Here is a 26,543-nt window from a genome sequence, read left to right on the forward strand (position 1 = left end):
GGGTTGTAGCATAAAGTTTGTTGGAGGAGTTTCATTTTTCTGAGTGGAAAATTTATTGTATTTATTTCTCCATGTACAGATATCTGTGATCTGCCCTTTATTGCTGCCCTTTCTCTCTCCTGTTTCAGCTCTGCTGGATTCTCTCTGTTAGTAAGATGGCAGGCTTCTTTGCATTAGTAAAGACCTGTTTTATCATGTACATTAAAAATAACTTGGGATAGATTAATAAAATGGGAGACAATTCCCCAAGATACGCACTGGAAAAGGTTTCCTGCTTGTTTTTGTTCTTTTAAAGAAAAACAGTTTCTGCTGAAAAGACAGTTCCCAGCTCAGGAGTAGTCTGAGAGTGACAGCTTCTGTTGGGCCATGTTGACTCACCTGGCGGAAGCATACGAAGGGCTCAGGAGCAGACTGCGTTAGGATGGGGCAGACAATTAGGCATACAAAATTGCCCTGCCAAGCCCAGCCTAGGAAAGCAGGGCTGAGAGCAAGGCGGGGTGAACAGGAGCCACAGGCTCCAAAGTAGCAGCAGTGGGGTAGTCGCATGGGCTGAGCAAGCCAGATTTCTGTTGCTCCACAGAGAGACAGCTCGGAAGAGAGGAAACGGCAGCAGTAAGAGGGATGGGGGGGGGGGGCGAGTTTAACCCTGAAGTTTCAGCACAGCGGGGACTAACACCCAGTAAGGTACATGCCTCTGATCACTGTGCTTACCCTGGAGGATGTGGTTTTAGAGGTAGCACAGCTGGGTTCATCATGCAAAGTGCTATGCAGCTAGGAGGGAGGTTGCAAGATACAAAGAGCAGCAGCTCTAAAAACACTCCGAGCCAGGTTCTCGGCTTCTGCAAATCATCAGCGCACCTCTGAGTTCTCTGCTCAGAGGACGCTTACTCAGCCCAGCCATACAGCCCATTGCCACAAATGGGATACGAGGAGTTTGGACTGCTGTGGGTCTTCAAGGACTAGATTTTGCCCTAGGCTACATCCGGTGCTTCTGACACCATTTATGGGACTGCATGTTTGCTAGTGTTTGCCGCAAACCGTGTCATCCCACGCTCTCCTTATCTCGGTGGGATCAACGCAATGCCATGACAACATCTCTCTGCCTCTGTGCTTAGCTGTACTACAGACATAGTTCTGCGTCCCCCCCAGGGGTGAGGTGCTGAGACAAACCTCAAAAATAGACTAGCTATAAACGTTCCCCTGCTCGCTGACTTGAGCGCTGCATACTCGCTCTGCCTTGGCTTTCCCCTACTGAAAGTGGTCTGAGTGTGGTTAGCCACACTGCTAAGCATTTTGAGATCTGTTGGTGAGAAGAGCAAGGCAGTCCTCTGGTCACTTGTTTTCTAAAGCCCTCCTCAGAAGCCCATGCAGATGGAAGGAGGATAGTGACATATTTTAGCTGCAATGACCATACCAAGCTCACGTGTCACCGGAGCAGGTTAGATGGGCAGAGTCATCAAGGCATTATTCTGCCCCGGTGAAGAGCAAAATGTTGTTACCTAAAGAGCTGACACCATAGAAAAACAACTGACCGTAAGGCTGATCACACAGGGATTCCTGTAAGAGCACGTGGGGTGCACCCACGGCTTTGCGTGGCCTGTTACGTGTTTTCTATGTGAGCCATCATGTCACACATCTGTGGCCAGTTTTCACTGAGTGTTAACTCTTTCAGTGCTTACACTACATGACTAAGTCCTAGGTCATTGCACAGCCTGGTGCTCTCTAAAGCCCATCACCCAGATGCTTGGAAAAGCAGGAAAATACAACTCACAAGTGTGTGCAACTGGCACACAGAAGGTAACCTGGTTTCTAACTGCTAGCTAATCCTGTCTGTTATCTGCCTCCCCTTTTGGTCAGGCTGCATGAACTATTTCTGCTCAGAGCTGGGCAGCAGGGACTTTGCCAGGAACAGCTGGGTTGGTGTCAGGACACTCAGTGCTGCTCAGTTTCTGGAAAGGTGGCTGAGAGGGGAAAGGCTCTGAACATTCGTTTGACTGCATCCTGTAGTAAGCGCACTGGAATGGCTAGTGGGCCTGAAAGAGCGGTTGCCAAACGCCCCACAAAAGATCCCTGTGGCTCGGTCACAAAAGTGGGTCACTCTCCTGTGGGCTGGGGAGGCTGAGCTGGGTGGGGACCCTCCAGAGACCATCAGAGGTGCAGGGAGTGTGGGCTGTCCCTGGCCCTTGCTGCCTGCCCAGCTCTGCTGCCAAGTGTTTTGCACAGTCTCCGCTGCAGTTTCTGCCCCCTCTGCCGTTTCCATTTCCGTTTTGGGCTCAGCCCACGCGAGCTGATCTGGGGAGCCAGCATGGCTGCTGCTTTGCTCATGCTTCCCTCCCCAAAGCACTGGGGCAACTTGCAGGCTGGCTGGGTGCCAGGGACCTGGCAGGCCTCTGTGGTTTGGAGACTGCCATTAGACACCAAGCCTTGCATGTGCAGAGGGTATGTCCTCCCGTCCCCAGTCCTGCCAGCTGCCCCGCTCTGTGCAGGGGACTGAGGCAGGCATGACGATGCAGACTCTGCCGAGTGCTGCTGTGTCCCCACTCCCCATTCTGGAAGGGGAGCTTAATGAGGCAAGGCCTCTCCCAGTGACAGGAGCAGCAGCCCTCTCCCTTCGCAGGGTCTCCTCTCCCTTGCCCATCAGCTTCATCAACAGCCCAGATGTCATTTGGGTCCAGGCACGGAGAGGTGGTACAGCCACGGACAACTGTCTGCATTGGCAGAGCAGTGTCCTCCCAGGACAGGCAGGAGCCCTACAGCTCTGCAGACATCTAGAGAGACTACATCCTGCACATGTCTCCCCCAGCAGCACTGCACGGCTCCCCTGGCCTGAACACAAAGGATGCAGCCAAGAGGCTATAAAAGAGGCTCATCTTTAATTATGGAGAAATACAAAAATGCAGCAGGTCAGGGAAAGAGCAGAGAGCTACAAGCAGCCCAGCCTAGGAGGCCTCCAGGGAGCTGGAGGGCTCTCTGGGCAAAAACTGACTGTCTTCTGCCAGCAGTGAGTTTACTAAGGAGTGCTGGGGTCCTACCCTGGCTTCTTTCGCTCTTGGGCACTGGCGACAGCTTCACTGTAACGTTACTCCTGGTGTGACGGGGTCATCAGCCCCGCGCATCTTCTCATTTCACTTACGGGCCTTGACGGGTCCCAGCCGGCTGTACTGTCCATTGTCCCGGTCGCCGAGGGGCTAGGAGAAGAAAAAGAGGAGGTGAGCTACAACAGTGCCTGTCCAGCTCTGGGAGGGAAGATGCAGAGGAGACCGGGCCAGCCCTCCCCTTGCCAAGCTTTCGGCAAGCTTTTGCTCACACAGATTGCTTAACAACCCAGACGGTAAGAGGGGAGTTGAGCCTGCCCCATCCTCTGGGTCACACTGGGGGAGACAGCAGTGGACTCTGCAGCAGAAAGCAATCACCAACACCATGATATCATCCCTGCAGCTCAGTGCCTCTCACATCCCCCAGCAGCTGGGCCATTGCAGCTACCCAGCCATGCAGCCCCCCACCACGCACAGGAGCCGGAGCCCACGCGCACACTCACCTGATAGAGCTGCTCGTTGGCAATCAGGTTCTGCCTGTCAGAAGCTAAGCAAAGAAAGATTGTGGTCAAGGATCAGGGGCAATTGCGCAGGGAGCGTTTGTAAGCCAACCCAAGCAGCCAGCTGCTTTCAGCTCTGCATTTTTACCTCCTGTGGGAGGAATGGTGGAAAGCCCTTGCCCTGAGCACCATGTTGCCTGTCTGTAAACAGAGACGGCAAGCCCAGGCTGGGGCCTCAGCTTCTGCCTTGTGTAGCCCTCAAGGGGCTCCAGCGTCTTGCAAGGCCTCCAATGTTCCTGTGTCACCAGTGCTCGCCCAGCTGCTGCCCCTGGGCTGACATTTGGGTGAATACCGTCTATTTGGTGGCTTTGCCTGGGAGGCTGAGCTGGAGGTAGCAAGGGTATGTGGTGCATCCACACAGTTCCCTCCTGGGGCTCCCCTAGGCGCGCTGTGTGCTGGCTGCTGCCTAGGGCTCACAGCAACTGGGCTCTACGTGGCAAGGGCGGAAAGTCCCTAGGTAGCACGCAGTGGGGGTGAGCTCCCCTCCCAGCTCCTGGGGATGCCCATGTGCCCCACGTCCCCGCAGGCAGGCGGGCAGCCAGTGGGACTCTCTCCTCACCTCGCGACATGCGTCCCTTGTCGTGGCCAGTGATGCAATACACAGCGATCGCCAGGAAGACGGTGGCGACGACGTCTGCGATCACAAGCCCCGAGATGGTGGCGGCGTCCACTTCGATGCAGTTCTGGCACACTGGAAACCCGGCGGGGCACAGAGGCTGAGGGCAGGGCCGCAGCCGGGGCCCGGGCCCGGGCCCCTGCCCTCGACCCCAGCGGCTGCATCAGCCCTGCCGCCAGGCTCAGCCCGAGCCCAGCGAGCTCGGCCAGCTCTGCCCCACACCAGGGCCACCTGGGGGTGCTCCCCAAACCGGCGGGACCAAGCTCAACCTTTGGGAAACCGGCGTTTCCCTTAAGAAGAAAAGGGCTTGGGTGCACCCGGCAAGCCGCTTCGGCTCCGGGGCGCGGGCAGGCGGCACTCACTTCGGTAGTGCACCTGGAGGGTGACGGCTTTGCTGGAGTCGTCCCGGTCGAGGCTGCAGGTGTAGACGCCCCGCGGGTCGTCGTGTATGCTGCCCAGGTCCAGCTGCGTGGAGTTGCCTAACTCGTAGCCGTCCCTCCACCACCAGACGCTGCCGGTCTGCTGGCTGCCGCACTGCAGGAACACCTTGCCGCTGGCCTCCTTCACCACCATCTCCACCTCATTCTTCTTCTGCCCTGCGGAGAGAGGAGGCGACAGCGGGTGGGCTCAGAGGGGCTCGGCGCGGCGGCAGGAGGCCGCAGGGCGCCACCGCCCCGGCCCCCGCGCTCACCTCGGGCGAGCGGCAGCAGCAAGCCGGCCAGCAGCGCCCAGGCGCCCAGGGCCACCCTCCGCCGCATGCCGCCGAGCCTGGCCTGCCCGCGGGACGAGCCTGCCCGCGGGGCGACCGGCCCCGGCTCGGCTCCGCCCGGCGGGAGGAGCCGCCTCGCCCCCGCGGCGCGGAGGGAGCCGCCCCTCGCAGGAAGCTTGTTCCCGGCCGGCGCCCGTAGCGGCGCGGTGCGCCCTGGGAGCTGTAGTCCCGCCTGCCGCTGTCCGCCTTCCCGTGGTGCTGCGCGGTGGCGGGAGGGCGGCGGCGGGCGGCCATGGCGGCGGCGGAGCCGGCGGGCTCGCTGGTGGCGGCCGTGCTGGCGCACTCGGGCCGCCTCGACAAGGAGGACCTGGGCACCCGCATCGGGCGGCTCTCCCGCCGCGTGGAGGAGCTGAAGGCAGGGCCGCACCGGCGCCGGGCCGAGCGGCGCGGGGCCGGGGGGGGCGGCGGCGGTGGCGGCCGGGGCCGAGGCCGGGGCCGAGCTGGGGGCCGGCAGGGACGGGCGGCGCTCGGGGGGGGGGGGGTTGGCGTTGCGGGGAAGGCCCTGGCCCGGGGGTGACCGTGCCCCCACACTTGCCCTCCGCCCAGGGAGAAGTCTGCAACATGATCAACAAGAAGTACAACGAGTTCCTGCCCAGCATGCAGAGCGCCGAGGAGCTGGTGTCCCAGGTGGACGGGCTGTCCAGCAACATCGACCTGCTGAGAGCGGGCATTGAAAACGAGGTCACGCAACCCTGCCCTCCTCCCCCGTGGTGGCTTTGTAGCCCTTTCCTGTGCTGTCGCACGCCTGTAGAGCCCCCTTGTCTTGCTGTGCTGCAGAGGGGTTGGGGGAGGAGAAGGCCTCGCGGCAGGGAACTCGCGATGGCATCACCCCTAATAAATGCCTTGAGAGGACACGTGCTGCATAGGTGTGTGTCAGGCCCCAAAGACTTGTCATCAAGGCATAGCTCATCACTTGCTCCTTGTTATTCAGTGGAAAAGCATCTCATGTCTCTTCTTCAGGAGGGAGACAAGGATCAGCCTTGTTATATTGCAGTAGGATATCTGAAGCGCACAGTAGTGGAATGGCCTGGCGTTGGTCCCACAGTGATTTTGTGCAGAACGGGGACTGAGCCTGCGCCACTTAAATCTTAGCGTGCACGTCCACTGAAGTCTCTGGGGAGAATGTGGGCAGGTCCTGCAGGCTGGACTACAGAGTCATTCTCTCCCTCTTCCCTTCTCTCTTGATTGACGTTAAGATGAGCTTAAGGAGTGGCATGTGGCATTTTTCTTCCCAGAAGAGCATGATGCAATGAACAGCAAACAAATAGGATGACAACCTCCCCCCCGTCCTCCATGTTAATTAAATTAGGGTAAAACACAAAGTTTAGATGCCCAGCTTGTGGGCCTTGCCTTACCCGGTGCTGTATTTGGGGCTCTGCTGTCATCCAGGTCAGATTCACTGTCTTGGACTTAATTTCACCTTTGAGGATCCTGAAGCCAAGTATTTCCCATAGTCTGGGGCTCTCTAACTTTGTGAATTGATAATTAAGTTTTGGTTCAACCCAAATGTTCTTGCACTTTAAATGGATAACTTAAAGGTGCGCTACAGTTCTTTCAACTGCCTTTTGAAAGTAATTTTTCTTACAGTGCCTTTAAAAAGACTGTAATATATTAAAAGAGAAAACAGTTGATAAGAGTTTCTCGTGCTTATAAGCATCTTTCTAGCAAGAAGAAAATGGGTGACAATATAAGCTGAAGGCACGGTTGTTATCGAAGCCAAAGCAGATACACTCTTAAAATGCAGATGCACTCTTTCCTCCTCCCTAAATTATCCGAATAATAGAAACACTTTAAATGTTATGTTTTTATCACTTTTAGGAGGAAATTTTTCAGATAACATTTGACAGCTTTAAGTGAACTGATAGGTCTGTTACTTTAGGTTCAGCGAGATCTAAACGTTGCCGTTGCTGAATTTACCGAATTGAAGCAGCAGTTGGAGCGAGACACGCTGGTTCTGAGTATTCTGAAAAAACTACAAGAGGTGAGGTGGGGAGGTGGAGGAGTGGCTTAGAGTCGTTAAATGATAGTCTTCCTCTTGCTCAGCCCACGGCATTATTCTGGGCTTCTCTTTTGAGTAAGCAACTGTAGATCCTCTGTCTTCAGCCATGTTGTGTAAAAAAATGTAGTCTAATAGCAGATGTACACTTACGTATGATTGTATTTGTTTGTTGCAGTTTGATACAGCTATTAAAGAGTATAACACTGCACTGCTGGAAAAGAAGTATGTTGCAGCAGCTCAACAACTGGAAAAGGTAATAATGACTTCTCAAGCATATGACAATATTGTTCGTAAATACTTTCAATGCGTTTCCCAAGATATTCTTTTATTAATAGGCCACTGGGACGTGTTTTGTGTATGACTGTTGTCACCTTTACCACTAGGCACGAAGCAACCTGAAAATGCTGGAATCCCGCAAGGGCTTCGAGCTGAAGATCCTGAAAGCGCTCAGCACAGAGCTCACAGTTCAGACACAGAATATGCTCTATCATCTAGGAGAGGAGTGGCAGAAGTTGACTGTGTGGAAGCTTCCTCCTTCAAAAGGTATGCGCAACTCTAGCTGGTTTCACTGTTTTTGTTTCCCTATTTGAAACAAAGTATGATTGCAAGCACTACACAACAACTATCAATTTTGGACCAAGGTTGGTTTAATGAGTGCTGTCTGGATTTCACTCCACTCCGGAGTATTTAGGTCACTCTACAAGCAGTCTGATGCAGTTGGTAGCTTTTAAACTGAGTTTGAATGTTCATGTGACTCCTCAGTGTTTTTTCTTAGAAAGTGATGAAACAGAGATCAGAACAGCTACCAGGAGTCCTAGGAACCCTCTTTAGTGGAAATGGAGAGTTAGCTTTACCTGCTACCCAAGCGATGCAGTAGCTTCTCAGATCTGCTGTAGCTCAGCCTCACTCTGACAGAGAGATGTTTCTTCTCTTTCTTTAGAAAGCAGCAGCCTGGAGTCAGTGATGCAGTCAGAACTGCACTTATGCACAGTACCGTCAAAAGAGGAGGAGATTGCTGGCCCACCTGTTGCCTCTGTGCTGCAGGCATTTGCTGTCTTAGGAGAACTGCACACCAAGCTTAAAACTTTTGGTAAGACAGACGTTGGTTCCAATTAAGCATAGCTATATTTGACTGGATGGATGTGAGCTCAGATTTCTTTCAAGATGGATATTGAGATCCAGTTCCGCTTCAGCAGTCCACTGGAAGACATCTTTCTACTCTATGGGCATGTGTTTTCCAGCAAGCATGAGGTAAATCCTCTGCTTCTTATTCATACGAAACTGCCCTCAGTTATTTATCTTTCCCTGTCAGGTTCTTCTAGTAAACTGTTTTAATAATTTGTAGCTATGTGGTTTCATCGTCTGATGTTCAAACTGTTTTTCCAGTTACAGCCTCTCTCTCTGTGAAAACCGTTGGTGTCATGCATTCTCAGGATTTCAGCCTTCCCAGGTGTTTATAAATCAGGAAGCATGGCAGATGCTAAGACAGGATTTAATTCTGCTGGCTGTTAAGATCGTTTCGTGTTTTGATTAAATACGCTACTCTTTGTTAGGCCTCCGTGTGTGTTTTACCTGAGTAAAATGGACTTGAATGAAACCAAACTCAGTGTTTCACCGCATGTACGTTCCCTGATACAGGTACTCAAAGGGAGCGCTTCCTCTGCCTTATCTGAAGAATCCTTAAATCCAACATAGTCTCTAGTGGGCCGCACTGGAGCAAAAGGGCTGCCTGAAAACTGCTGCTGAAAACCATTTTTTTCCTTTCTCAGGCCAGTTGTTGCTGAAACTCATCCTCAAGCCACTGATTTCTTACCCATCTCTTCGGCCATTGGTAGAGGAACAGTCAGATGTGGTCATCCTGCGTTTTAAATCTGAGGAGCCTAACTTGGACCATTCCTCTCCTGTGGAGGTTTTTGACAAGACTAAACTGGTTCTAGAAGTTCTTCACAAATATCTGCTGAGTAGGTAGTTTCCCCCTTTTGGAATTCGAGTGAGTTGCTGATCAGCACCCAGTTCATTTAGTTGTAGCAGAAGCTTTTTGGAACATCTGGTTGTTAAGCAGTATTGATTTATGTGTAAGGTTTAAGCAGCTTTTAACTTGCCATGCCATGCTCTTGGGCAGCTCGGCACCTTGTCAAACTGAACTTGGCTGTGACCAAGCATTCACAAAACAGTCATACTGTGAAAATGAAAGAGAAACGTGTTTTGGCTCAAAAGAATCAAGGAATTACTTCTTTGGTGGATGATGTTTCTTTTGAGACAAGTCACTGCACCTAATGATCTTTGCATGCCGTAGGTCTGAAAGGCGGGAGTCGTGCTGCGGTCCACAGAGCTCCTCGATCAGGCTGGCTACATGCAGGCTCTTCCATTGTCTAGAAACTGGTCTGAGCTTTGCTAGCATTTCACAAAACAAACATGGTGGGAAAATGGGTTAGTTTACTCATAAATTCAGTTGTCTTTTGATGGGGTGGGTAATTCCACATGCCCAGTAAGGCTTAGATGTGGAAGAATACCTCCATAATAATGATTATGGAACGGCTGAGAGATGCTGTTCTGACAGAAGGGGCTGAATGAACCGGTGGAGGGTCTGGTCCAGGAAGAAGGTACGTTAAAATCGATTTGTGTTCTCTTGAATCCAGATGTGCCTCTTGAGGAGTGTGTGGAAGACAAAAAGGAGTGCAAAGTTACGCTGTCAGAACTACTGGGTGACATGATATGGGAAGAGTTATCTGACTGCCTCATTCGGAACTGTCTGGTGAATTCAATTCCGACCAATAGCAGCAAACTAGAGGAGTATGTAGAGGTAGGCCTCAAAGTCTTTCAAATCTGCGTGGTGGAAATTCCAGATGGGCAGTTTCAACAGAAGGTGTCTCTTCTCCGTCTTTTGCTGATACAGAATCACGTAAAATACTTTTCTCAGTTAAGCTGTGGCTTGTTTTTCCTTTCAGGTAAAGTGCGTGAGGTCTGTGATCCATGGCACTTGAGCCACGTTTAGCTGAGATCTGGGGACTTTAAGGGTGCATGACATTAAAACACCTGTCTGAGCCTCCGGAAGAGCTCAAGGTGTCTTAATTCACAGTGATGTAGCAGTGCTGCATGCCTGGCCAGCTTCCTGAGAATTTACTGATGTGTTGTCAGGGCCTCGAACCGAGTCAGCTATTGCCAAAACACTGTTGAAGAACTGTTAGATGATGAGAGCCCTTTGAAACTTAATTTCCTTCTTTACTTTCAGCTGAGTGGGAGAATTTATACCCAACTTTACTTTTGCTCTTTGATTTTAGAAAACTATAATTTGGAATCCACCACTGCTAACGTAGCAACTGTGTCTACTCTTCTCAGGTGATTAAATCCACAGAGGAATTTGAAAAAGCCTTGAAGAGCATGCAGTTTTTGAAAGGAGACACAACAGACTTACTGAAGTACGCCCGTAATGTCAATTCCCACTTTGCTAACAAGAAATGCCAGGATGTTATTGTGGCAGCCAGAAAGCTGATGACTTCAGAAATACACAATACTGTAAAGGTGCTTGTTCTTGCAATATACCTTTTTTTTTAATGTAGAAAAATAGTTTAGCTAATGAAGAAGGCTTGCCTAACACAGTTGAGTGCTTTTTTTTTATGGGGGACCGACTTCTCTTGATTATTTGGGGATCTTGGCAAACAGCAGTTTCAAAGATTTTTTTAATGGTGCTCAAGTGGGTTGTTTCACTAACAGGATGTTTTTTAAAATCCTTGAAGTTCAGTTTTATAGGCTTTTTTGGCTAGTCATAAGCGTTAGAAGAACTACAGGATCACTTATGGAGCTTGCTTCTAGGCATGAAACACTATAGTCTGTGTTTCATGGACTGCCATATCATTCATCAAGCAAGGGATTTCCAGCAGAGTCTTAGGGGACTTTTGCAGCCTTGCAGCCTATCTAGAGTCTCAAATCTCTGTCATGCAGTGTTTTTTTTGTCTTGTACGGTCTCCTTTCTGTGGGCTCTAAGTTATGTTATACCTCTCTTGTGTTCTCCCATAGATCACACCTGATTCCTCTGTAGCCTTACCAAGACTTCCTGATCCTGGGGCAGGAGATCACTTAAAAACGCAGAAGACTTCAAAACTTGTGCATAGCGAGGTGGTGAATTTGGAGAATGAGACTAAACTGAGCCAGTACACGTTTTCTCTGCCCACATGCCGCATCAGTTCATCAGTGGAGAAACTAATGGAGCTGGCTTATCAGACACTGTTGGAGGCTACAGCCAGCACAGATCAGTGGTAGGAATTCTGTAACAGCAGGTAGCTCTTGGGTGTGAGGTATGTCTGCCTTTGGCAGCACTAAGCATCTGTTAGTAGATTAAAATAAATTTAGAAGAGCAGAAAATGTTGTTTAAAAGTTAGAATGGATCATTAAAGGTGCTGAGTGTTTTGGCTGGAGGCTGAATCCCCGGGCGTATGCAGTAGAGTGGTACAGCAGAAATAGCTGTGGACTGTGTTCTCTGCAGTGCTCTGGTTAAGCAGCCTTTGGGGCCTATGTTTTCAGGGAGTGATCAGGTAGGTTTCTATTGTTTTTTCGCTATTACGGCAGTGAAAACATGGTGACTCCAAGAGTGTGCACAAAGCAGTTCATGGCTCCAGTCTTTTAGATGGGAGAAATGCTGCTGCTCTGTTCACTACAGCATTTTACCTTGTGTTAGCTGTCATTTCTTTAGAAAAATAAAAAGCATCTCTTGTTTTTCAAACTAAACGTTAAGTGCCAGAACCCATTCTGAGGCGAGCTCCTCCTTGCTTTCTGCATGTCACTGGATAAAAGTAAAGAGCTCCAGCTCTACATCTGGCAGGGCTCTTCAGAGGAAACACTCACACATTTTGAGGAACGGAACCACGTACACGAGGCTTTGCCCTCTGTTTTATAAACTGGAGACCACAATCTGCAGAGGGCGTTTCCTAGGTACTGAGCACCCTTCAGTGTGCTGTCGCAGAGAGAGGGCTGAGTGTTGCCCACACCTAACGGGAGAAGGGACACGGTCCCCTTTGTGAGGTTTCACGTATCTCCGTTCTGACATGCGTTCTGAAGCTCCCCTCTGCCACACTGAGCTTAGGAGCGCGGACATTGCCAGCTGCTTGTCCTCTGTGGGACAAGGTCATCACAGCTTTTGTGAGTTTTCCAGAATGCTGCCTTTATTGACAGTGCTGTAATTGATCCTGACAGTTCGTTCTTTGTGCCCATAAGGAAAATGTGCTTCACCACTAATAAAACCTGGTTGTTTTGGAGAAGTTTTTGAAGAAAAGCTGAAAACAAACAGTGCAGGCACTTTCATCAGTTTCTGTGCTCTGTGATTTGTCAGTGAGAAAGGGACATTTGTTTGAGATTTATCCTTGCTGATTATTCTTTAGGTGCAAGGGATAGTTTTGGAAGGTGTTTTGGAAGCTGTTGAAGCTCGTAGTCCAAGTAGGTTTCTGGGTGAAAATCAGAGCCAGCAAGAGTTGTCATCTTTGTCTCTCCCTCTTTTCTTGGTTTTAGTTTAGTTAATTCTTCTAGCAAACTAACATGAACCTTATTTTTGTTGTAGCTGTATACAGCTCTTCTACTCCGTGCGGAATATATTCCAGCTGTTTTATGATGTAGTGCCAACATACCACAAGTAAGTGTGTGCGTGCGTGCGTGCGTGCGTGTGTGTGCGTGTGCGTGTGCGTGTGTGTGTTAGTTACCTAGGCCTGCTCTGGAGAGACAATGATGTGATTGTATCAGCACCACTTGCTGTCTGTTTGTCCACTACAGCCAAAGATTACCAAGAGGCTTCCTCCAGTGGGAAGAAGCTGGTACTCCTAATACATTACTAAACCATACCTGTTGCAGAGTATTTGCGTGAGAGTTTCTGAGTTTGCAGTCTTATGACCCAGGAGATTGTTTTTGATATGTCTTTGACATGAATCGCATTGCCTCTAGGTCTTATGGTCCTTGCGTGCATGGAGCTCAGGTAACATGAGCTAAAGTTTTGTCTCCAGGACATAGCAGAGTCTTGGAGATCAACTTTATCATACTTCTCCATTGGATAACCAGAACAGAGTCGTGCCTTGACATGGACATGAGTTAGCCTTTAAGATATTTCGAACGGTAACGTGGCTGTAAATAGTTTGTAAGTAGCTCCTACTACAGTTGTGTTTGAATCCGGGCACATAACTTTGACCTCAGGTCTGATTTGGAGATTTTCATGATGTTTTCCCTGTAAAAAAAATAAGCAGTAATAAAGATTAAACATACAGGATTGTGTCTGAGAACACTGGAGTATTATTAGAAAGGAATTCTCTCTCCTTTCCTCGCCATCATGTTATAACCAAGAGTCTTCCTGCTTGGCAGTCCATTGTTAGAAATAGTGTGGGTATAACACACACTCGGAATGCCGAGATACCATTTCTCTAGCCATGAAACGCCTCTTCCGTATCTTAAGTTCTTGCGCGCATCTGATGAGAGGTTGAAGGCTTTTATTCTGACTGATGTCTGTATCAAGCATTGCTTGCAGTTAGATTCTTGCAGTATCTGTCTGAGACAGGCCGTGTGTTTTTCAAGAGTGACAATTTTTTAGCGGAGCCAGGTCTAATTAAGTACATTCCTTTCTTTTCTCCTCCTCCTCCTTCCTGAGACAGAGAGAACCTTCAGAAACTGCCCCAGCTGGCAGCCATTCATCACAACAACTGCATGTACATTGCTCACCACTTGCTCACTCTGGGACACCAGTTCCGGTACCGCCTGACGAGCATCCTGTGTGATGGAACAGCTACTTTTGTAGATATGGTACCGGGTTTTAGGAGACTTGGTAATTTTACCTTTCAGTATTGAAATATTTTGATAAGTGCAATGGTAGTTCATCCTGGCATTCCTTGCTGAATGATTTAAAATGTAAGTGGGGCTGCTGGCTAGAGCAGTGGATCATTATTTAAAAATTTTCATACTTTCTATGTAATGGGGTCTGATAGAGTGTTATGAGTCTAGGCAAGATGGTCTTTAAGGCTTGACTCTTTAAAGCCTGGCTCACCTTGTCCAGTGCATAGTTCCAAGGACAGTTTTTTATCCAGTGAGATGTTGTGGCACTCACAGATAAGTTGGGATTTGCTATTCTGTCTTCTGATGCTTTCTTTAGGTCCCTCTTTGGAAATAAAATCTGAGATTAACTTGTATCAGGAGCCTGTCATCGGTAGTTACTTCTGCTACTCAGCTCCTTCTCAGAAGTGTTGTGGCAATCAAAGCTCTGCAAGAAATTACTGAATCTGTGGCTGACAGTGCAGGCCTGGTTAAATTGGCTCCATGAGACTGATTAGAGACTGGAAATTGCTTTTAAAAACAAAACATTATGGCGAGTTTATGATGTAGCAGTTACAGTCTCCAAATAGGCAAAGCAAATTATTAATTGTTTAACAGCTTCCCCCCGCTCTTGTTTGCTCCTGAAGGGATGGAGTGTTTTCTGGCCCAGATGCGAGTGCAGAAAGGAGAAATACTGGAGAGGCTGTCAAGTGCCAGGAATTTTTCCAATATGGATGATGAGGAAAATTACTGTGCAGCAAACAGAGCAATAAGGCAGGTAAGCAACGCAAAGTGAAGCCAACACTGGATGTTGTCCATGAGTAGGTACACTACACAGTCTCAGTACTGAGAACTGCGCGGGTTCGGCAGAGTGGAATTTGCAAACAGCTGTCATTTCTGGCATGGGTTTTATTTCCCTGGGCTGTATCTCCTTTTAAAAAGTTGAAGTATGCCGAGTTCGGTTCTTGCTCCAAGTTGAAATAAAAAGTGTCTTGATCTTGGAACTTTTGTTCCCAAATGACTGTATTTCTAACGTATTTCCTTTTTCAAGGAAAAGAACTATCGCCCTTCTGATGAGCCTTAACGCAAACTGAATATACTGCTTTTTCCCCCCTAGAAATGTCTGCTGTATGGGATAGCTGGATACGTCATTGCTTTACTCTTCTTTAAAATTGATTTCTCTCCATCTATAGTCACCTTACCGTGCGGTGCCTCTCTTATATGTTCTGTTTGATAACACATAGGTAGCACATAGCTGTTATCTTCCAGGTATTGCACCAGTTGAAAAGACTGGGAAAAGTCTGGCAAGACGTCCTTCCTGTGAATGTATACTGCAAGGCTATGGGGACTTTGCTGAACACAGCCCTCACAGAGATTGTCACTAGGATCACTGCCCTAGAGGTAACTGCATGAGATGGACATACCGAATACAGTATGTTGACAGCTAGCATTCGTGGTCTCTGCAAGTTCTTTCCAAAATCAGGTTTCAGGGAAATCCATTATCATTCACTGAAATGATAATTCGGTTCTCGTCTATGAGAAAAGTTCAAGATACCTATAACTCACATCCAAATGAGACCACATATACTCTTACAGTGATACCATGACTGTATAGTCAAGGGGAAGGTCAGGGAAGTGGCCATGATTGCATCTTAATTTAGATTTAGGTGTGCCACTCCTAGTATGTAAAAAAAACCTCTATGAATCGGTCTCTTCTTTGTTCAGGGTACGTGAGTTAACTGGTGTCCTGAGGTTGAGGGGCCCCAGGGCTCAGATTGTCCTGTAGGCTTTTGGGAACGTCACTGTGCTTTCCGTTGTCTTAGGAGAATTTGAACTGAGCTGCTCTGGGACTATTTCAGATACACGTTACAGAAGGTCTGTTGTCGCTTCTAGAAGCACACAGGGCTCCAATATCCAGCTCAACATTTTTATCCCCTCATTAAGCAGGTTCTAGCGTCATAGACTTAGCAAAAAAATTCTGCTCAGCTCTTGTCTCAGTTTCATCTATTCTGATACGGTTGCAGTCTGTGCATCTATGATAAACCTCTCCATCCTATCTAGGCACCAGAAGCTGATATACCTGTGATAGTTCAAACTGAAATTTTCATCTGCTTAAATCACAGTGGTAGTTTCCACCTTCATCTCCATTTGATTCCCAGTACTGTGTTTAAGTGATTGTCAGGTTATGCTGGGACAAACACAGTTATGCTATTAAATTTCTTAATGAAAATACCTTTTCAGGGCAACGATAGAAACACGTTTGTGCATCTGTTCTAGTTGGAATCTACATTCAAAGAGCCTCCCCACAGTGAATTAAGTCAATAATGTCTCTCTTCCTGTAACAGCTAGTTTACAGGACACTTGCTCAGGCTATGCCTGCCAATAAACTTTGCTTTCATTATTGGCCTGGCATAACCTGAGCAATTTCCTTACAAAGCGTTCAGGACTTCATCATAACAACTCTGCTTCGCTGTGAAACGCTTACTGTTTTATTAAGGTATCCTGTTCAAAAGCATAGCCATTGTTCTGAGGGGACTGCTGAGAACTTGCTGAAACTAGCCATTCATGAAATAAGTTATGCCGGTTTGCGAATGTTAAGCGTGGTCCAAACCACTGCTTTTCACCTTCACATAGCTGCCTTTTTTCCTTTCGCTTCCTGCTCTTCTTGCTTCCAAAAATACATCTAACTGCTTTTGTGTTAACATTTGTTCAATTCCAGGACATCTCTGCTGAGGATGCAGATAGGCTGTACTCCCTCTGCAGGACCATGGTGGAAGAAGGGCCCCAAGTTTTCACCCCACTACCTGAAGAGGACAAAAATAAGAAGTATCAAGAGGAAGTTCCAGTCTATGTGCAGAAATGGATGACATTCAAAGAGCTGATGATCATCCTGCAAGCCAACCTCCAGGAAATAGTAGATCAGTAGGTGTCTTAGCTTTCACTGTACTTGGCAGTTCTTCATCCCAGAAACAGGGAGCTGGGAAGTGCTGTGATGCCAGCAAGGCACCGTATTCAGGGGACCCTGTTCCCATGGAAGCAATCACCTTTAGTAAGGGGGTTCGGAGCAGGTTGAGAGACAGGTATCTGCTGCTAGGGCCATTTCTTAGGTGTGTGTTTGTAGTCCCTTTCACGCTTGCCGTCTGAATGGCAAGGAAACATATCGTCCTCAGCAGTCTAAAGCAAAAGGCATAAGCCGTGGAGAAAGCAGTGGGAAAAGCAGGTCATCTCCTGTGCCCAGCTCATTGCTGCTGTTGGAGACTACAACTTCCCAACTCTACTTCCATCACTGTATAAAACACTTTTTTTTTTTTTTTTTTTGGCTTGGCTGATGAATGGGAACTTTGCAGGCAGAGCAGGCTTTAGGCTTCCTTTGAAAGAGAAGGAAAAGGTACAGTTTGTAAGAAGCACAACAAGCACTTCACGTTCTGTTGCTGGCCAAATAATTCTGGACTCGTTGCGCGTGGGACACCATTGGTTGCATGCAGCTAATACGCTGCTAACTGGATTTGTTTTGTCTCCGGACTTACCGCTCTAACAAGTCTATAACTTCTCTAGGCTTTTAAGTGAACTTTAACCATTCAGCATCTTTGGGCTGTAAGAGTGGGAGAACTGCAGGGGTTTAAAGTGAGTGCTCAGAAGGGCGGTTTTAACAAGAAGTTGCCATGCAGTTTGGTGAAAATAAATGTTTTTCTCATATTTAGGTGGGCGGATGGGAAAGGACCCCTTGCAGCTGAATTCTCCCCAGCTGAAGTAAAGAGTCTGATCCGAGCCTTGTTCCAGAACACAGAAAGGAGAGCAGCAGCACTGGCCAAAATTAAATAACGGTGTGTTTACTCGTACCTGTTCCATCTTCTGATAAAGCAAGAGTGAACTGAGTCTTTCAACTATTGTTTGGATTTGACCCTTTTGTACTGGTATACATTAAGCTTAGTGTTAGGCATAGCACTTCCTGGAGGCTTGACTGGAGAAGAAGCATTTCCCAGCTCAATGTCCTTAGGGCAAATAGGGTGATTTTTGTGGGTCTGGGACTGGGAAATCAAAGGTGAGTAACACAGACACTAGCTGCTTCTGCTCCATCTGGCAGGCTGATGGAGTTATGGCTTGAAAATTCAACCTCCTGCCATGCTCTCCAGAGCTATCCTGCCCAGATCCAAGTTTTCCTTTGTGAGCCGCTGGGCACACAGTCCTGGTGAGGAGATGCTGTTGGTGATGTTTGCTAAATTCCATCTTCCTGGATTTCATCTTCCTCTAAGCCCAGCACAGGGGAATGAAGTAAATCTTTTATCCAACACCTCTTCACAAGAATAGGCACTTCTGTCAGGTGGGCCCCTCATGCAAGCGATGTGGTGCTGTACTGTGTCATCTCAAGCTTACTTGATTAAGGGTCGTTTAGAGGGATTTTCAATTTCTCACTAGTGAATCTTACCTATGCAGTTTTACATCAGGGCATGTATGCCCACTGTATCTTACCTCATCAATCCTTGCAATTTGCCTGTTAAACCCACAGACTTTGATAGCTTTTGGTGTTCTTCTAAGACTGCTGAAGTGCCAAAATTTGCTCTTTCCTGACTGTTTGCTCAGGTTTCCCTGAAATGCAGACTTCAAAAGAGTGAAAATTTGGGGGGGGGGAGGGGGAGGGAATGCATGTTCCATATTTATAAATAAATTCTTTACTGGGTCACAATGTTTTCTACAGGTGGCAGAATTACTCTTGGCTTTATTTCTCATGGAAAACACCTTAAAACAGACTGAGAAGTTTTTAGTCTCACTTTCCCAGCTGTGGAAGTCAGCTCAGCTCCTTTACTTTTTCACTGTGTAAGAGCTAGGTAGCTCTGGTACCTGCTGTCTTATCTGCCAGTATCTTTTTCCTGTGCTTGCAGAAATAGGAGAGAAATGAAAATAAATATAATGAGGGAATGAAATGTATAGTCACAGCATTATATGTCACATTACTAACAGAAGGCTGTGTTAGATTGATTTAGTTTATGATTTACCCTCTATCAAGCCTTTTTACAGCAATGCATTTGTCACATATAGATTTCCAGACTAAGCAAACCCCTTTCTCTTGAGTATACCTATCCTAGCTGAACAAAGGTTTCCTTTGGCATTATTTGAATGAAGTTTACCATTATTGATGTGTCAACATCCAGCCTTTTCAGGGGCATAGTGAGAAAATAAAAGTGTAGTGGTGGTCCAGGGGCTGCTCTGCTCTTGTCACCATTACTTTACTTGGCCTCTATCACACTCACAGAGCCTCATAAAAATGGATTTTGAAGCGATTCATTTGTTATTAAGCGAAATGGCTAAAGAGTACTAGGAAAAGGGGTGGAAAAATTGTCTTGATGCCCTGTTTCCCTATTGTGCAGCTCCAAAAATTAAATCAGGCAAACAAGAATTTATCCATACCAAGGCTGCAGATAATGAATACCTGAGTCAGTGGGAGTGAGTGGGGGTGTTTACCTGTAGTCCTGGCTCCAGACTTGGGCTCCTAAGACCATGCAAAGCAGGGGAAGCCACTGTGTTCTTTTCTTACTCTGGAAAGGCCCATTTTTGTTTGATGAGAAATCTTTACTTTCATTGGCTTCTGGGAGCACTGGTAAAAGGCCTGGAAAAAATGCTGCATAAGGGATATTTGTGTGTGTGTGTGTGTGTGTGTGTGTGTGTGTGTGTTTGTTAAGGAAAGCATTAGTCGCCATTACATCAGAAAAAGTTCAGCTACTGAAAGTTCTTCAGTGCTATTAAAAAGGGTAAATTAAGTATATTTTTAGTATGTATTTTTATTGTTAATTCCATGTAGTAAGCTATTTCTGTCACTGTTCCACTGGCCTGCCAACAAAAATAGACAGGTTGGTGTCCCTTCCAGATGCTCTTGCGTTAGCAAACTGTTTTGCTGTTTTGACTTTGAGAAAGGTATAGGTTTTATTTTAACAGAAAATTTCACCTATAGCATTTGTTAAAACAAAGCCCAGTGGCCAAGATGTGCCAGGTGCTACACACATGGAGCAAAATATTTCCTACCCCGTAGTGCTTACAACCCACTTTAAAAAGTTTTGATGCCCAAGAGCTTAACATTTTGATCTGTGTTCTCTACCATTGTAGCCTTTTCATTTGCACTTTTGTCTGACTTCTGTTTGTACTCCCGAGTATTTCTGTAGTACCTGGATCACAGCTGGCTTTTGCATCGCACCTGAGTCATTGCAGAGCTGCACAGCAGCTCTGCCCGCTGGGCCAGCTGAGCACACCCGCAGCAGGGGCTGGGGAGACCCTTCCGTTCCTGGCTGTAACTCGCACAGGTTGGCAGTCATGCAAGTCATGACTGCCTGGGGGCAGTCATGTTGCCCGTTAGGTTTAGTCCAACATATGGGAGTGCAGCAAGGAAGAGAGATGTGAAATCGGACTGCCACTTAAAACTCTTGCTTTTTTTTTTTTTTTCCCTCCCCTCCTTCAAGTAACTCCAGAGGGCTGAGAACGTTACCCATAACTCTTGGATTTCATGGGATCCCTTTCCTTCCACCCATGTAGTGATCCAAGAAATGTGTATTTTGAAAAACACCACTTCTCCTCTGTGGATTGTTCACAGAAATGTAATGTGCTATTTTCTTTAATAAACTATTTATATTGGCCACATTTCCTATTGCCGTCTGGGGATTCTGTTGGGGGTATGATTACAGAGCGTACAAATTATTCCTGGACCTTCACTTACTACGTGGACTGGGCAAAGTTTTGCTCTTTGAAGTCTCTCCTTGATTTGCTTCTAGTAGACCTGGTCAAAGAAAAACAGAAGAAAAATGAGTTAGTACCATGTTGTGGGGTGGGAGGTTGTTCCAGAGTTCCTGCGTCAAGGGTGAGCGTAGGGCAGTGACTGAAAGAGAAAAAAATAGGATGGGATTTTTCTAAGCAACACCCAGGGCTGTAGGGCAGGCACAGGTCACAACTCCGCTGTATTTGAGGCTCAGCCTAAGCTCAGATCACTAGAAGCACCTCTGCTGAAATAATAAAAAAATATGCTGTTTCCATAGGACAACCGCAACGACAAACAGAGCACAGAAGGATTTTGGAGCTGTTTGTATGTAGATGTATAATGACTTTGACTAGAAATCAACCATATTAAAAATTAAAAGCAACTACCTTTCCCTACAGTGAAAATAAACAGGAGGAGTGGGAATCGTTTTCCACCCAGTCTGGCTGAAGACATCTGGAGGTGACAGCTACCCACGCTTCCTCAGTAGGGTCTTAAAATGCTAGTCCTAAAGCCAGCTAGTGCAGACGCAGGTAACATCCTCTGCAACTTCTGCTCCTGTGCTCTGCTTTCCGCTTGCAATGACTGCAGAGAGGGGACGCTGACGTGACAGGGGCGCGCTTGCCTGTGTTTCGCAGCCTTCGGAGGGCCCCTCACACCTTTGCCCGTTTGCTCCAGGTTACCTCAGTGACGTGGTAAATCCAGGGCAGCAGCTGAGCCACGTTGGTATAAACCCCCGGGTGGTTGGGCTCCCCGCAGCCCTGGCCCCAGCTCACGATGCCTATTAAGCGCCACGTGGATCCGTCCCAGCAAACCAGGGGGCCCCCGCTGTCACCCTGCAAGGCAGAGCAAGGCTCAGCGCCGCTCAGGCGGCAGCTCCGCTCCGATCGGGCTGGCTCCTCCCGCCAAGAAGCCAAAACGTAGGCGCGCAAAGTAGCGCCGGCCTCCCTTCGATAAAGACAGCTAAACGTCAGCCCTGTTGTTGTTCGCAGTTTCTCCCTTCTCCGTTACTGGGGATTTTGAAAACATTTGACTGGCCCAAATCTGTTCCTGCATCCTAGTCTTATAGCTAAACACCTTTACGGACCCCAAACCTTCCTGCTAAGTGCTCAGAACAATTTCCTTTGCTGCCATGATATACACGCTCCAGGGGCTCAGGGGTGCAACAGGAGGCCTGGCCAGGACTACCGGGGGGTTAACGTGGGCGAGGCAAACAGCCGTGGGCCCGCGGACCGCTCCTGGGCCGGGTGCCGGGCTGGGAACCTTCACGCTACGGCCAACACCCAGCGTCGGCTGGCGCGCAGCAGGGCCATACCACGTCGCGGGACTTTCCACACCCGCTACACGCACCCGGCTGTCACCAGCTGCTGCCGGCTGTTACCTGGCAGGCGTCGATCTTGCCGTGCAGGTAGCCGGCACACAGCATCCTGGCGGTGAGCTCGCCCGCGTACATGCACGAGCTGTTGCATCTCCTGGTGCCGATCAAGGGGACGAGAGCTTCCTTCAGCGTCTCGGCAACCTGCGCTGGGGAGGCAGGAAAAGCAGCCAAGAGGGAAGATGATCTTCAGCGAACAGGAGGGGCGAGCGGGCACCGTGGCTGCAGGGATCGGGAGAGGGGAGGGACAAGGGTCACATTTTGGGACTAGAGCAGCGAGGGAGGCTGGCTGCAGCCCGCTGGACCACAGCTGGGGCGCGGGGCTGCCCGAGCAGGCATGGGACCGAGGCGGCAGGGCACGTTTCCAGGGTCACACGTGGCATGGAAAGGGCTGGACAAGGCCGGTGGGAAGCAGGGGGAAAGCCAGGGATCAGCGCTGAGGAGCAGGGGCGGAGCGTGGGAGCAAGCCCTGGACCACGGAGATGCGCTGAGACGCACAGGCAACGTGTTGCAAGGCGACGTGAGCTCTCCTGCAGGCTGCCCAGCCCCAGCCCTTGCTCTCACTCGCCCTACGGGGGAAGCGGATCCAGGAGCCGCGGTGGGAGCCTACCTTGGTCCGGTCTGGTATAGCCCCAGCCGGAGACCCAGCACTGGGTGCCCTGGAAGAGGTCCTGGCGAGAGGGCGGCAGGCACACCGCGCGGACGGCATCTGCCGAGAAGGCGGCGGGTGAGCCGCAGCCCGGCGGGGCAGCTGTGCGGCGCCCAGCGCCACCGGCCGGGCAAGGGCTGCGGGCTTGCAAAGCCGCTCGGCTGGCAGGCAGGAGCGAAACGCTCCCGGGCCAGGCCCTCCGGAAACTTGGCTCCCTCGGCCGCGTCCCCAGCCGCCCGCAGCGCTCAGGAGGCCCCGTCCTCTCTGCACGCCGCCTCCCAAGCGCCGGGACAGGCCGGACATCCTCCGGCAGAGCTTCGCTGGGACGGCACGAGGCACGGGGGAAGGACGCGGCATCGCCGCCTCACCTGAGAAATTCAAGGGGACTTGGAGCTTCATCAGGGCAACGTCATAGTCGAGGCTTCTGTCGTCGTAAAGCGGGTGGTAAATAATTTTCTCCACCGGCGCTCCAGCCTGCTGCCCGACCGAGCCGTGGGCGATCGCGCCTGCGAGCACCAGCCAGCCGGAGGCCTGGCGCCGCCTGAAACTGAGCAGAAACGCAGCCTGCCTCTCGCCGCGGGGCCGAGGCCGGGACCCGGGCGGGCGCTGAGCGCCGCCGAGCCGGGCGGCGGGAGAGCCGGCGCTACCTGTGCACGCAGTGCGCCGCCGTGACGATCCAGTCGCGGGCCACCACGGAGCCGCCGCAGCGGTGCTGGGAGCCGTGCTGCACGCTGACCTGCCAGGGCCAGCGCCCGCGGGGCACGTCGGCGCCGCCGAGCACGCGGGCGGCCCCGGGCCGCGGCCCGCACTCTGCAACGCGGCCCGCGGAGCCCGTGAGCCGGCGCGAGCAGGGGGCGGCCGGCAGGGAGGCGGCGCGGGGGCCCCGCTGCCCCGGCCCAGAGCCTGGGGGCGCGCGTGGAGGGAAGGCGCTTACCCGAGCATTTCAGAGCCACGATGCGACCCGACTCGCAGCGGCTCCTGCACGGGAGTAAAACCCTGCTCAGAACCCGCACGCACCCCTGGGCGCCAGCGCCATTTCCTCCTGACCTGCTGCCTGGGAAGGAGGCCTCTGCTTTGGCCCACCGGGGCAAGCCCTGCTTGCCCAGACCTGCCCTCACCTGACCTGCCACATGTCTTCCAGGCGGCCTCCCCGCTCGGGCCTAATCTGGGCGAAGTGCTGCGCGCCGTCCAGCCTGACGTCCGCCAGGTTCACCCCTTTCTGGTGGGTCATGCTGCAGGGGCGACCCCGGGCTTCGAGCGCCTGCCCCGGGGGCACCGCGCCCTGCGGGAACGGCGAGCAGGGCCGGCTCGGCAGTGCCCACCTGAGATACCCCAGCCGCCTGCAGAGCAGCATCCCCAGGGAGAGGTCCCACCGCTCGTGGCACGCCAGGAGCCAGCCAGGCCTGCTTTCCACCTGCACTTCCAGCAGGGAGTTTTCCAGCTCTATTCTGAAAGACACTAAAGCCGCTGCGTTAAAGACGAGCGGCGCTCGCAGGGTCTCGCGCAGGGCCAGCACAGGGGACGCCCCGGCGCGCCCAGAGCAGCATCTTACAAGAAGCGTTCGAAGCAACTAAAAACTACGCGTGAACCCATTCGCTTATTCCCCATGCCCGAGTGGCAGCTTTGCTGCGCAACGACGTGCAAAGAAGTCCGGCGAGGGTCTGCTTCGCTTTAGGATCGCTCCATGCAGTGAGACAGTAATGCTGGGAGTAGGCTGGGATTGGAAAGGAAAGAAAACGCCAAACACAGCTGAGAGAAGCCAGTGGTTGGTAAGAGACGTTACTAAAGAGCATCCTTTCCGCTGCCAACAGAGGGAAACTCGTGCTGGGCTTGGCTGGCGCGCCCCTGGCGCTGCTCCCCGTCGTGCAGCGCAGCAGGCAGGGAAGGCGCACACCTGAGCCGGGAGCTCGGGGGACCACGGGCTCCTCCTCGCCGCCGTCGCTGCACGCCGCCATCGCTCCCGGCTCCTGCGGCGGGGCCAAGTCCGGGTCTGCCGGAGGCCGCCTCAGGTATTTCACTTGGGGGGGGAAGAGGGTGGAGGTGGGATTGCACGGCCCAGGCCGCCTGCCGGGGCGCGCAGCGTTGGGAACGGCCCCGCACCGCCGCCGGAAAGGTTGGACGTGCCTCTCGGTGGCGTCGGCGCGGCTGTGGCCCGCTGCGGGGAGGACAGCAGGCAGCAGAGCCAGCGCCGTGCCCGCGGCGAGCGGCCCTGCCGCCGGCGCCCACCCTCGCGGCGGAGACACTGACCTAGCAGCCATGCCCCGGCCGCCGTCCCCGCCAGCAGGCCGACCACCCCCAGCAGCGGGAACAGCCTCCGGGCAGCGCAGAGGCGTTTGGGAGCTGCCTCGGACGAACCTTTAACAAACAGAGGGGGAGAGGGCGAAGGCGGTCTCGCCTCTCCTCCTCCTCGGCGCTGCCAGCCCCGGCGAACGCCGCGGGTGGCTGCAGCCCCTGCCGGCGGCTCCCTGCCGCTGCCCCGCAGGGCCGCGAGCTGCCGCCACGGCTTCTGCAGGAGGCCGAGACCGGGGGCCCTTCGCCCCCCAAGCCCGTGAGCGGCTCACCGTGCCCCGCGGAGCCCCGCGTCCTCCTCGCTTCTCTCCGCGGCTCCGCTGGCCGGCTCCCGGGGCTCGGCCCGGCCTCCCCGCTGCCGGGCAGCTCTGCGGCTGCGGCCAGGCTCTAGGGAAAGGAAGGCGGCCCGGGGGGGCCATCAGGGGAAAACCAAACCTCCGGCGAGGGGACGACCTCCGCCCGGCCCGGGGGGAGCGCGGCGGCGGCGGCTGCGGGCGGGCGCGCTGCTCACCATGCCGGCGGACGGGGAGAGCTGGCGGGGTGGGTGCCGCCGCGCGGGGCTCCGGCGGGCGCAGGCCTGCTGCGAGCAGCTCGAGTTTCCCCGGGCGCGCTGGCGGCGCGGTGCCACGCCGTGCACGCGCAGAGCCACCGGCGCGCTGAAGGGAGCCTTTGTTTGGGGCCGCTCGGCTCCCCTCCCTGCCCTGGGCCCCGCTCCCGGGAGAGCGCGCGCGGCTCCGGCCGGGAGCCCCTGGGGACACGCGCCCGTCCCGACGCCCCGCTGCGCCAAACCCAGAGCCGGCCCGCTGCCCCCGCTCTCAAACCCACCCTCCGTCTGCGGCCTCCTTCCCCCTCCGCATGCCGCGCGTCCGGGCCGTACGCGGAGCGGCACCCCCCGCCGCCGCGGGGGCCAGCGCGGCCAGGCCTCGGGGCGGGCGCAGCGGGCTGCAGGTCGATGGCACCACGATTCGGGGAGGGAGAGCTTGGGGAGCAAACCGCCCCGCGCTGGGGAGGGGAGCGCGAGCGGGGCCGGACGAGCCGGGTACGCATCGGACCAGGCAGCCGTCGGGCCGCGCTCTACCACCCCGCATCGCCGAGCCTGCCAGCGCCAGGGGCGCAGGACAACGGTTCTGCGGGCGAGCTACGCTGCCGCCGTGTCCGGAGAGGGCTGCGCGGCCCCTGCGGCTCAGCCGTCCCCGACGAGCCCGCACGGAGACGCCGGCGGGCGGCAGCCCCCTTCCTCGGCACGTTGGGCCTCCCTTGGGGCTTCCAGCTGCTGGATGCAACGGAGGTCAACCAGCACACCTCCGTCTGGCTTCAGGTTTCCCCTGTAATTTCTTGCTGCTGAAAGATGCTGGCTGATAGGAAAAGACGCCTTTTCATCGTTTGCTGGGTTAGAGCAGCAGCCAGGGCTCCTGCTACGAGCCCCGCTATCGGATACGCTGCACCCCTCGTCTGTACAAGCAACTCACCCGCTGTGCCCCCGGCTTCCCGGCTGGCTGCACCCCGTGCAGAAACACTGCTGGGGCTTCTCCCATCAAGCGAATAAAAAAAGCCTAACCGCCCTTCCCAGATAATGAGCCTGGGTATCAATTTCAGCACGTCTCAAAAATAAAAGGTAAAAAAACTTAAATAGCTGCGTTAAATAGCTGCGACAGAAAAAGATTTTGCTTCTTACACACATCTCCAGCGAGAAAAACGCAGCTGACGGACTGTTACCCCAAAGATCAATGAA

General features: G+C 52.1%; 3 protein-coding genes across 6 annotated transcripts; 1 reads left to right on the forward strand and 2 right to left on the reverse strand.

The window, feature by feature from the left end:
• Window positions 1-2,854: 2,854 nt before the first annotated feature.
• Window positions 2,855-5,048, reverse strand: CD3D (CD3 delta subunit of T-cell receptor complex). Its single transcript, XM_068916977.1, has 5 exons — window positions 4,903-5,048; window positions 4,574-4,807; window positions 4,155-4,286; window positions 3,539-3,582; window positions 2,855-3,188 (listed from the first exon to the last, which is right to left on the reverse strand). The coding sequence occupies exons 1-5, from the start codon at window positions 4,967-4,969 to the stop codon at window positions 3,126-3,128; spliced, it is 540 nt and encodes a 179-aa protein (XP_068773078.1). The 5' UTR covers window positions 4,970-5,048; the 3' UTR covers window positions 2,855-3,125.
• A 120-nt stretch (window positions 5,049-5,168) lies between these two features.
• Window positions 5,169-21,471, forward strand: ZW10 (zw10 kinetochore protein). Of its 4 annotated transcripts, XR_011135870.1 has the most exons (18): window positions 5,169-5,335; window positions 5,527-5,661; window positions 6,860-6,961; window positions 7,155-7,232; window positions 7,363-7,522; window positions 7,920-8,069; window positions 8,749-8,940; window positions 9,619-9,782; window positions 10,319-10,501; window positions 10,997-11,235; window positions 12,531-12,602; window positions 13,606-13,775; window positions 14,407-14,537; window positions 15,029-15,160; window positions 16,479-16,681; window positions 17,461-17,583; window positions 20,900-21,031; window positions 21,177-21,471. XR_011135870.1 is itself a non-coding variant. In XM_068916486.1 (17 exons), exons 1-16 carry the CDS (start codon window positions 5,213-5,215, stop codon window positions 17,579-17,581), a joined length of 2,355 nt encoding a protein of 784 aa, XP_068772587.1. In that variant the 5' UTR covers window positions 5,171-5,212; the 3' UTR covers window positions 17,582-17,583; window positions 20,900-21,471. The 4 variants fall into 4 exon arrangements, 3 of the variants coding, with proteins under 3 accessions (XP_068772587.1, XP_068772588.1, XP_068772589.1); XM_068916486.1 differs by having other exon boundaries at window positions 5,171-5,335; window positions 20,900-21,471; XM_068916487.1 differs by lacking the exons at window positions 20,900-21,031; window positions 21,177-21,471 and adding an exon at window positions 18,456-20,386 and having other exon boundaries at window positions 5,171-5,335.
• On the reverse strand, window positions 20,329-25,376 carry TMPRSS5 (transmembrane serine protease 5). Its single transcript, XM_068916489.1, has 13 exons — window positions 25,323-25,376; window positions 25,084-25,198; window positions 24,770-24,877; window positions 24,417-24,539; window positions 23,845-23,980; window positions 23,641-23,754; window positions 23,457-23,500; window positions 23,170-23,332; window positions 22,891-23,069; window positions 22,484-22,582; window positions 21,880-22,022; window positions 21,182-21,334; window positions 20,329-20,522 (listed from the first exon to the last, which is right to left on the reverse strand). Exons 1-13 carry the CDS (start codon window positions 25,323-25,325, stop codon window positions 20,514-20,516), a joined length of 1,389 nt encoding a protein of 462 aa, XP_068772590.1. The 5' UTR covers window positions 25,326-25,376; the 3' UTR covers window positions 20,329-20,513.
• Window positions 25,377-26,543: the final 1,167 nt, after the last annotated feature.

Source organism: Struthio camelus, chromosome 22, assembly GCF_040807025.1.
Source record: "Struthio camelus isolate bStrCam1 chromosome 22, bStrCam1.hap1, whole genome shotgun sequence".
In the NCBI taxonomy this organism is placed as follows: Eukaryota; Metazoa; Chordata; class Aves; order Struthioniformes; family Struthionidae; genus Struthio; species Struthio camelus.

What these genes read in the sequence shown, in the direction of transcription:
- ZW10 (XM_068916486.1), top strand. Translation starts at nt 5,213, where the DNA reads ATGGCGGCGGCGGAGCCGGCGGGCTCGCTGGTGGCGGCCGTGCTGGCG. An exon ending in GTAGTGCCAACATACCACAA is followed by an intron (nt 12,603 to 13,605) that starts GTAAGTGTGTGC and finishes TTCCTGAGACAG; the next exon opens with AGAGAACCTTCAGAAACTGC. An exon ending in CAAACAGAGCAATAAGGCAG is followed by an intron (nt 14,538 to 15,028) that starts GTAAGCAACGCA and finishes GTTATCTTCCAG; the next exon opens with GTATTGCACCAGTTGAAAAG.
- TMPRSS5 (XM_068916489.1), bottom strand. An exon ending in GGCCGGGGCATGGCTGCTAG is followed by an intron (nt 24,540 to 24,769) that starts GTCAGTGTCTCC and finishes TCCCCCCCCAAG; the next exon opens with TGAAATACCTGAGGCGGCCT. An exon ending in CCCCCGAGCTCCCGGCTCAG is followed by an intron (nt 23,981 to 24,416) that starts GTGTGCGCCTTC and finishes CAGCGGCTTTAG; the next exon opens with TGTCTTTCAGAATAGAGCTG.
- CD3D (XM_068916977.1), bottom strand. Translation starts at nt 4,969, where the DNA reads ATGCGGCGGAGGGTGGCCCTGGGCGCCTGGGCGCTGCTGGCCGGCTTG. An exon ending in CAAGGGACGCATGTCGCGAG is followed by an intron (nt 3,583 to 4,154) that starts GTGAGGAGAGAG and finishes TTCTTTGCTTAG; the next exon opens with CTTCTGACAGGCAGAACCTG. An exon ending in CCAACGAGCAGCTCTATCAG is followed by an intron (nt 3,189 to 3,538) that starts GTGAGTGTGCGC and finishes TTCTTCTCCTAG; the next exon opens with CCCCTCGGCGACCGGGACAA.